Source organism: Neodiprion fabricii, chromosome 3 (assembly GCF_021155785.1).
Source record: "Neodiprion fabricii isolate iyNeoFabr1 chromosome 3, iyNeoFabr1.1, whole genome shotgun sequence".
Taxonomy (NCBI): domain Eukaryota; kingdom Metazoa; phylum Arthropoda; class Insecta; order Hymenoptera; family Diprionidae; genus Neodiprion; species Neodiprion fabricii.
In genome coordinates this window covers 15,574,588-15,584,637 of record NC_060241.1, presented here as the reverse complement: position 1 = coordinate 15,584,637, position 10,050 = coordinate 15,574,588, and the positions used below count along the sequence as shown (strand labels likewise).

The following is a 10,050-nucleotide window of genomic DNA, read 5'->3' as shown; positions in this document are numbered from 1 at the left end:
TTCCATTGGCTAAATTCAGGGTAAGTGTAAAAAAAGTGTAACTAAAACGATCTGAGCTACATATACATGTGGGGTATGTTCCGACATACACTGCGAGCACTGTAAGGTGTGACGTCAATTTAGTATACTGCGAAGCCGTTCCTTTATAGTTAGCTATACTGGTTACTGTTTAAACGGAACGCAGTACAGTATACTGTGATCGACATTTTTTGGCGTTACTTTCATTTCATACATCATATTTGTTCCACACTGCAATAAACACAATTTATTCAAATTTTCCATATTTGTTTTTAACGACCGGTATTTTTAAATGACAATATTCAATAATAATAATTATCAATAGTGGAAGCTGTTAAATTTCTGAACGCTGTTGATCACGTGAGCAAAGCACTGATAGCACCTTACCTCGAAAACACCAGTGTTCAGAGTAGAAAAATGACGACGATTTATGACGTCATTTATTTCCCTAGGATACTGCGACTGTATACTGTCAGTCTATAACGGTCCGAATTTCTCCCCAGTAAGAACACTGAACAGTGCTCGCAGTGTATATCGGAACATACCCGTGGTTGTTCCGGTCGGATATTACAGGGCTTTGAAAAACGCCTGTAAAAGCCACCATAACCACATTTCCGGAAATTCAGAAGGGATACAAGCTGCCTCTTCTTTCATATATAAACTCTCAGGCTTTGGTTGTAATCCCGCCATGTCCGCATCGGAAGTCGGAGTTTGAGCGTGCCGTCGGAATTTCGGAATCTTGGTAACACAAGTATGCGTGATGAGTTGAAGTTGAACGGTGTACCGTGAATGTTTCAACAAGTCTTATCATTCTCGCCTTAATTCGGAAGGAGTACGTCATCCTTCACATAATAATTTATTGTGTACAAAGATCAACCTAAAAACTTTGTACCATGGCAAACGTATCTCTCGATAAAGACACATTTTTCCGGCGAATAAAACGCTTATACGCAGCGTGGAAAGTGAGTATAACGATGTTAGTCTCGCTTTGAAAACTTTTACTTAATACATTGGCCTTTATAAACATGTCTACTTCTTATACAGGATGGTGAATCCGGCACGGATGATAGTTTTGCGAAGATGGATAGTCTCGTGTCGGCGGTCGGAATTGACGAAGATATTGTATACAGCAAGTCTACAGCCCTCCAGGTATGATACTGATCATGTAACTAAATTTATCAACTATCCATTCTATATTTTTAGATGTATATCTATCATAAATTGTTTTACAGAGTGTACAAAAAATTAATGTAAACAAACGATTGAATCCAAGTTGTAAACATTGTATTATTCTTGCTTAATTAATAAATTTGGCGAAACCTAGAGTTCATGGCATTTGGAAGCACAGTATAGTCAATTTAAGGCTCAATTTTGGCCAGACCTATTTTTAACGTTATTGATAGTTTGAATTCGTCATTAAACGTAACCATTATTTAACGATCTTATGATATTTGTATCATTTCACGAAAGGTGTCTTTGGTTTGCTGGTCTGTTATTGACTGCAATTTTCATAATCTTGTCATCATCCGGCTACGTATACTGATAAAAAGAATTTTATCAAGTCAAAGTTTATAATGTCAATGTAAAACTATGTTGAGAAAAATCTCTATTTTGCAAACTCAACTCCTTCGAAGTAATTCTAAAGTTCCAAAACATGGTTCTTTATTCTTCAATGTTTTGTTGCATCAACAATGCAAACTACAATCTTGTAGAATTTTGATGTCTTCGATCTTTCACATCTTTAAACATCAATCTTTTCAATAGTTCTGCATGCCGCATATCTATAAAATATTTAAAGATGCATGGAACTTTTTCAGACTTGGCTACTTAGTTACGAGCTCACCGATACTATTATGATATTAGCAGAAGACTCAATCAATTTTCTTGCCAGCAAGAAGAAGATTGAATTTCTACGTAGTGTAGAAAATCAGAAAACTGAAGACACTGGAGTCCCTCCAGTAAAATTGTTTGTTCGTGATAGGGTGAGTAATTTAACTGTAGCATTTATTTGGAATTGAAGTATACTTAGCTCGTTAGATTCTGACCATCTAGACTAAGCATTATTTATTTAAGATATGGTCATAATCTAATACCATAAGCAAAATAAATTCTATCTCACAATGAAACTCACTATTGATAAATAATGTTACTCGAGAATATCCTGGTTACACTTAAATAAGATATCGAACAATATTACACTATGAAGATCAAAAGACATAGCAGTAGTGCAAAGTAGAAAGCATGTAAAGAGACTTCATTTTTCATGTTTTATCGCATTTTTAATTGTTAGCAGTAAGCCTTGAGGTCTGGTTGGTATATTTTAGTGCGTTGTTATTGATCATTTTATTTCAAATGCATTTTCAAATTGAAATAAATTTCTTAATCTGAAATTACATTATTTGTTATATAGACGGACGAGGATAAAGCTAATTTTGCCAAGCTAATCGAGGTAATAAAGAACAGCAAAAAGGGCAAAACTCTGGGAGTTTTTTCAAAGGAACATTACCCGGGTCCATTTATGGATTCATGGAGGGCTGCTTTGAAAGCAAAATCCTTTGAAACAGTATGCTAATTTAATTGTATTCATTTAACCTAAATGCTTGAATTTTTTCTGTAATTTTATTTGTCAACTTTTTTTCTATTTTTAGGTTGACATCAGTGCCGCAGCAGCCTATGTAATGTGCCCAAAAGAAGACATGGAAATATTAGCTATAAAAAAAGCTTGTCTAGTGTCGGTAGACGTTTTTACAAAATACCTGAAAGACCAAATTATGGAAATAATTGATTCTGATAAGGTACTGGAGTTTTTTTTTTCGAAAGTACACCTGAATCTAAATGACAAATCCTTCGACGTGATGAAACATTATTATGTTTATTCATAAGCTTGTGTTTTACAGAAAGTCAAACATTCCAAACTGGCTGAAGGAGTAGATGCAGCTATAACAAACAAAAAATATGTTACTGGAGTCGATTTGACGCAAGTTGATATGTGTTACCCTGCAATTATTCAAAGCGGAGGCAACTACTCTTTAAAGTTCAGTGTTGTCAGCGATAAAAATACACTTCACTTTGGTGTTATCGTCTGTTCCTTAGGAGTTCGCTACAAGTCTTACTGTTCCAACATAGTTCGAACACTTCTGGTGAACCCAACGAAAAGTATCGAGGTATAGAGTAAACTTCAGCGAATATTCTGTATCAAATATGTTGTACTACTATTTGTTATCGAAGCCGTCATTTTTTCTCAGGACAATTATAACTTTCTTCTTCAATTGGAAGAGGAAATATTGAAAAAATTGATAGCTGGTGCAAAAATCAGCGAGGTATATGAGACTGGCCATCAATACGTCAAGTCAGAGAGACCTGAGTTATTGGACCATCTGACAAAAAACTTTGGATTTGCTATGGGCATTGAATTTAGGGAGAGCTCTTTGCTACTGGCTCCTAAAACGAATTCATTGGCTAAGAAGGGAATGGTTTTTAATATTAATATCGGTCTTTCCAACCTTGCAAATCCTGATGCAACTGAAAAAGAAGGAAAAATTTACGCCCTGTTTTTAGGAGATACAGTCGTGGTTAACGAGGTGGGGTCCTCATATTCAAAAAGTTATAAACTTTAAATACGAATTCTCAGAAGTACATTTACTAACTTATTATATTGAATGATAATTTGTATAATATTTCAGGGCCAACCAGCTACTGTCTTGACTCCATCTAAAAAAAAGGTAAAGAATATTGGAATATATTTGAAGGACGATGAAGAGGAGGAAGAAGAGGAAAGTGGCAAAGAAAATACACCAAAACCAGAAATTTTGGGACGAGGTAAGCGCACAGCCGTTATAGAATCAAAGCTGCGTACAGAACATAGTTCAGAAGAGAAGCGGAAACAGCATCAAAAGGAACTAGCGCAGCAACTCAACGAAATTGCAAAAGCTCGCTTGGCCCAACAATCTGGAGGAAAAGAAGAAGAGAAAGTGAGAAAATCTACCGTGTCTTATAAGAGTCTCAGTCACATGCCGCGCGAAACGGAAGTGAAAGAACTAAAGCTCTATGTTGGTAAGGATAATATGCCTACATTTGCTATTTCCGATGATCAAACGCCTGAAAATAGTATCAACAATACGCAATATTTGTTTTACTTTCAGATAAAAAATACGAAACCGTTATCCTGCCAATATTCAGTATACCAGTACCATTTCACATTTCAACTATAAAGAATATATCTCAGTCCGTTGAAGGAGACTATACCTACCTCAGAATAAACTTCTTTCATCCCGGAGCAACGATGGGCCGAAATGAAGGTGGTACCTATCCACAACCGGATGCTACGTTTGTCAAAGAAGTGTCAGTATATGATTATACCTTGAAAATGTTAAATATTGACAGAATTATTAGTACAAATGATTATACTAAGATTACATTAAGTGTTGGATTATTTTTAATACCCAAATCAAGTACCGTATTGTTCCGATTATAAACTGAGGTTTTTTGTCATTTATAATACTCGCCAAAATCGCCCCCATCTTATACGTGGGTAACTAAGAAAAACTCTCTGAAATACTGTTCCAGAATTAGGAGTCAGCTTATACTCGGAAAATACGGGATTGACTGTAATATTGAAGTGTCTTTTATTTTCTTTTAAAATTTTCAGAACATATCGAAGTACAAATGTCAAAGAGCCTGGCGAAATATCTGCGCCATCATCGAATTTGAATACTGCGTTCAGACTAATAAAAGAAGTACAGAAAAAGTTCAAGAATAGAGAAGCAGAAGAAAGAGAAAAGGAAGATCTAGTAAAACAAGATACACTTGTTCTTTCTCAAAACAAAGGAAATCCAAAGTTAAAAGATCTGTATATTCGACCAAATATTGTTAGCAAAAGGATGACGGGAGGTCTAGAAGCTCATACAAATGGCTTCCGTTACACTTCAGTTAGAGGAGACAAAGTAGACATTCTGTATAATAATATTAAAAATGCATTTTTCCAACCATGTGACGGAGAAATGATCATTCTTCTACACTTCCATCTCAAAGTGAGTATTTGAAAATCGCAGTTCGACAATTATAAATCGCAAATTTTCCTGTAAGTGTAAATTTCACTGTAATCTTTTTTACAAACCTAATCATCTCCTGATGTTATATTTATTTTTGATGGATTTCAGCACGCTATCATGTTTGGCAAGAAAAAACATGTCGATGTTCAATTCTACACAGAAGTGGGAGAAATTACAACAGATCTGGGGAAACATCAACACATGCATGACCGTGATGATCTAGCTGCTGAGCAGTCAGAACGCGAACTTCGTCACAAATTGAAAACTGCTTTCAAGAGTTTTTGCGAAAAAGTACGACATGGATGGTACATTTGAATATGTACCGTAAGGATTGGGTGAACCTGACCCATCACGCTGGTGATGAAGCCAACCTGTAGCATTTTACGTAAAGCCCTGAGTACCCTTGGTTGGCTGAAAAGGTCTGTTTCATCAAATCCTCATGGTATATCTTCTACGCTTTTGTATTTTACTCATTTCACCAGGCTCAATGTACAACATTCGGAGCAATCATAAAAACTAGGAATTTTAATAATCGGGCAGAAGTTGAAAGAATGAAGATTTTTTTTAACTGATGAAAGAAAGTCTAGAAAATTCGTAATGTATGATCAACTTTCGTTTGAAGCGAAGTACACGATGGATTTGAATCCCTTACATTCTACCTGTATCAAAAATTGAGAGTAGGAAACAGAATGACCAAAGACTCCGTGAATAACATTTATGTCTCACTATGCACCAGAAACTTGAAGTTAATTTTGTCATAGTATTTTATAATGTTTAGCAGACCGTTAATTTCGTACAAACTTTTGTTCACGATGAGCAGAATGATGTGTATAACACTCTGACCTTGAATCATCTAAATGATAGTGCACATAATAATTAATGTTATTAGTAGAGGATTAAAGATACATCTTATCGAGGTATCAAAAATTTTATTGCTTGCGGAATATATCTTGGAAACTTGGAGAATCTTGAACATTGAGCTAGGTTGACTAATCAAATTTGAAAACGGCCCAGAATGAGATATTAATTTTTCTCGCTACCTTGAGCCCTGTAATTTGAAATGGATTGTAAGTTATTTCAAGCTGTTATAACTCTGCTACTGCAACCCAAATATTGAATCTCCTTTACTAATACTTGCCCTCTAGGTAGAAGGAATGACCAAGCAAGAGATAGAATTTGATACACCATTCAGGGAGCTGGGTTTCCCAGGTGCACCTTTCCGCAGCACCGTACTACTGCAACCTACAAGCGGTTGTCTTGTTAACCTTACAGAATGGGTAAAATATCAATATTACCAATACACAGTAGATAATTCATAATAATTACTCTGCTAAAATATATTGCTCAATTACTTGGTTTAGTATAGTGATGTTTACTTCTGAAAATAGTATAACTAAAAGTGTATTATTCCAGCCCCCATTTGTGATCACACTTGAAGATGTGGAGCTCGTTCACTTTGAACGAGTTCAATTTCATTTGAAGAATTTCGACATGATATTTGTATTTAAGGATTACCATCGAAAAGTATCTATGGTCAATGCAGTCCCAATGAACATGATCGATCATGTTAAAGAGTGGCTAAAGTAAGTTGGACACTTGAACTTCTATGGTTATATAAATGTCTAAATGCTTAAAATGTCATAAAACGAGATGAATATTATTTTTAAAAAATTTGCTTCTTTCCAGCTCTTGTGATATCAGATACTCCGAAGGTGTACAATCCTTAAATTGGACAAAAATTATGAAAACAATCACGGATGATCCTGAGGGATTTTTCGATAGCGGTGGTTGGACTTTCCTTGACCCAGAGTCCGATGATGATAATGAAGATGTAGATGAAGAAGAAGAGGAAGATGATGCCTATGAGGTAAATTATAATGAATAGAGAGAAGATTAATGATAATTGTAAATTCGAAATGTGAATTACATCTTCTCCATTATCATATTTATTCTCGTTTTCAGCCAACAGACATCGAAAGTGAGGACGAATCTGATGATGACTCAGAATATTCGGAGGCTTCCGAAGATTCTGATAGTGAAGGTAATCAATAACATTCCTGATTTAAATTGTTCATTCATACTTCAACTCAAACTTACAATTATTAGTCGGTTCAAAGTCCTAGTTTAATATTTTTCTACTTTATGAGATATAAGAATGCAATCTTTAATTACGTATAACATACGAGTATATTATTCCATCGCTTTATTGATAACATTTAACATGAAAGGAATAGGGATAATGTCGCAAGTATATAAATAAAAACCATATAACCCGTTATAATGATTTTCGATTACTCTGATTTTCACAACAGAGGAATTAGGAACCTCTGAAGAATCTGGGAAGGATTGGTCTGATCTCGAACGAGAGGCTGCAGAAGAAGATAAAGAAAGAGGAGACGTTCGATTTCAGGATGATTACAATAATGTTGGTAAACAAAAATCTGGGAAAGGGTCATCATCATCTCCTTCCAAGAATAGGTGTGTATAACTTTTCAAAAGTAGTGCTAAAGTTATGATAGTGATGAACAGAAAAATTGTACTTTTGTAGATGTGGTAAATCCATGTAAATAATATCGACTTTAATACATAATTCATTCCAATGAAAACAGTAAAATAGATACTTATCCTATTTTATTTATTCACAAGGCATAGTTCAAAGCATAAGAGTTCATCCAGTTCAAAGAGCAGAAACTCATCGAGCGGCAGAGACAGAAAATCCTCAGAAAAACACAGGTATTACGCAAACAACACTCAATAAAACCAAATCTTAATTTTTAATTTTTTATATTTGTGCTGCATTGCTACTAAAATGGAATTTATCATTTGATAAAGATCGGATCGGTCTCGGAGTGGAGGGTCACACAAGAAAGTGTCTCCTTCCAAATCATCCAGACACAGGTGATTCACATTTTCTCAACATTATTTTTCAAAAAAACTAAACTCTGTTCAATGTTTATTTCAAGTAGCCCCAAGAAGAGTGACAGACACGACAAACACAAATCTTCACATTCATCATCCAGTAGCAGAAAACGCTCCCGTGATCAGAGCTCTGAGAGAAATGGAAAAAGTTCCAAGAGGTCTAGGTACGTAAAACGACTAATGGGTATATGTTATTGTTTGATCACTTTATTTAGTGTTATTTTATTTATACGTCATTTTCGGAGTATGATATAATCGTTAAACTGATGTGTATGTTTATGTTACAGGAAATAAATCTTAAGCCGGGACTAATACAGTCTTAAACAGTGCATCACATAAACCTAAATGCGTGGTGAACATAAGCAGAACTTGATAATTTTTTTTTTACTTTGTATATCCGTTGTATTGCTACTTTTAAGTATTACATTTTTTTTTTTGCATACATTTCTTAGTATGCACATTTAATGATGTGTAATCACATAACGTCATTTTTCTTACTCGGTGTACAATGAGGCTTAAGAATCACTTACAAATATCTTCAACCGAGAAAAAAATGATAATGGTAAAGAAAAATTTTTAAAAACCATAGTCTATCGCTATCCTAAACGACACTGATTAATGATAATAATATAATAATTAAAAGAAATGTTATGGACTGAAAATCACAGCGAAAAACAACAATTATATGTTGGAATGAACAACAGCTTGTGATGCTTCATTCGAGAGGTCTGCAACTACTACAAGACTTACGATATTACAACTACATACACGTATGATTCGGAGGTCAAGTTCAATATTTATTTTCCCATCGAAGTTGTGCATAATTCCCATAAAAGATAGTGCAGAATAAAGTATCAAAATTCCTTTCGTTCTGTTGATATAATTTTGCCCTAGCAACTTAAGTTTATTGAATCTAAATAGCATTCTTCATTTTATTCCACGATCAAATATGTTTTATGATTTCCTCTTTATGCTGAATAAATAATGATACAAATTCGAGCATAAACTGAAAATTTAAATGATATGGTAGGATTTTTTGTAAAATAATTTGCAATAATTCTTATTTACTTACCGTTCACCAAATAACTACAGTTTGGAATTAAATATAATTTTAACATGAAAACAGTTATTGCTATAATTATTAAAATACCGTAATTGAGCGCAAACTTTGTTATCTGAATTCAACTCACGTTCAACTTCATACATCAATATGCTTCTTGATTGCTCTATAAGTTATACTGCTAATTATAGAATTACAGGTAGATTTTTCGATTACACTAACAAATTAATTTGACGAAAATTGAAATTGTCAGATATTTTTGTCCAATGGATAGTTAGCTATTCGAAAATTTATTTTTTAATAGTTGCAATCAAAACAAAATTGAACTAATTTTCTGGGAACAGTCGAGAGATTCGATTCGTACATTCTACTCAATTTTTCAGATGTAAAAACGGTTTAATGTGCAAAAATTTATGATACAATTCTGAATTTCTGGTTGAATCAGATCGGTAATGTAGTTGGGTACAGATATTATGTACTGTCTTTAACAAAACTACAGATATTTCAATGCAACAAGAAGTTTTACAATTGAAGATATTAATCATATGCAATTGTACACGAGAAAAAACTGCATATTAGGCAACTTTTCATAATTCTGTTCAAATATATTTTCCTCTAACACTCTATAGATTCAAGCTCTCATCATTTGTAACTTATTTATCATTACTGTACAAACATTATCTCATGATTTTTATATCCGAAAATATACGCAACTTTACTATATTTACTATAGCGACCGTCAATTGTTTTTATTAAATAAATGAAATATTGTGAAACTTACATCTTAGTAATTCTCACATTGTCCAGGTTATTGATCAACAAAATACAGGGATGTCTGTTTCCTCAGATTGGATTAATACTACGTATGTATAATGCTGGTACTCCATACCGAATTTGAAAATCATAAATGTGCAAGCCCATCTTTTTTCAGGCACCCAGTAGTACCACCTGCAAGAACACTCGTATTTTTCTTTCTTTCGATTTAACTTATAGTTTTCAAAT

At 33.9% G+C, this 10,050-nt stretch overlaps 1 protein-coding gene across 4 annotated transcripts; it reads left to right on the top strand.

Annotated features, from left to right (window-relative positions):
- The first annotated feature begins 558 nt into the window (after positions 1-558).
- LOC124178358 (FACT complex subunit spt16) lies at positions 559-8,994 on the top strand. 4 transcript variants are annotated; one of them, XM_046561622.1, is made up of 20 exons: positions 559-980; positions 1,063-1,167; positions 1,836-2,000; positions 2,429-2,581; positions 2,667-2,813; positions 2,916-3,182; positions 3,264-3,599; positions 3,702-4,071; positions 4,161-4,359; positions 4,667-5,048; positions 5,178-5,360; positions 6,215-6,346; positions 6,483-6,652; positions 6,756-6,936; positions 7,032-7,110; positions 7,382-7,547; positions 7,716-7,802; positions 7,902-7,967; positions 8,033-8,152; positions 8,276-8,994. In XM_046561622.1, the coding sequence occupies exons 1-20, from the start codon at positions 912-914 to the stop codon at positions 8,280-8,282; spliced, it is 3,384 nt and encodes a 1,127-aa protein (XP_046417578.1). In that variant the 5' UTR covers positions 559-911; the 3' UTR covers positions 8,283-8,994. The 4 variants fall into 4 exon arrangements, with proteins under 4 accessions (XP_046417578.1, XP_046417579.1, XP_046417581.1 ...); XM_046561623.1 differs by having other exon boundaries at positions 560-980; positions 8,036-8,152; XM_046561625.1 differs by lacking the exon at positions 7,902-7,967 and having other exon boundaries at positions 560-980; positions 8,036-8,152.
- Positions 8,995-10,050: the final 1,056 nt, after the last annotated feature.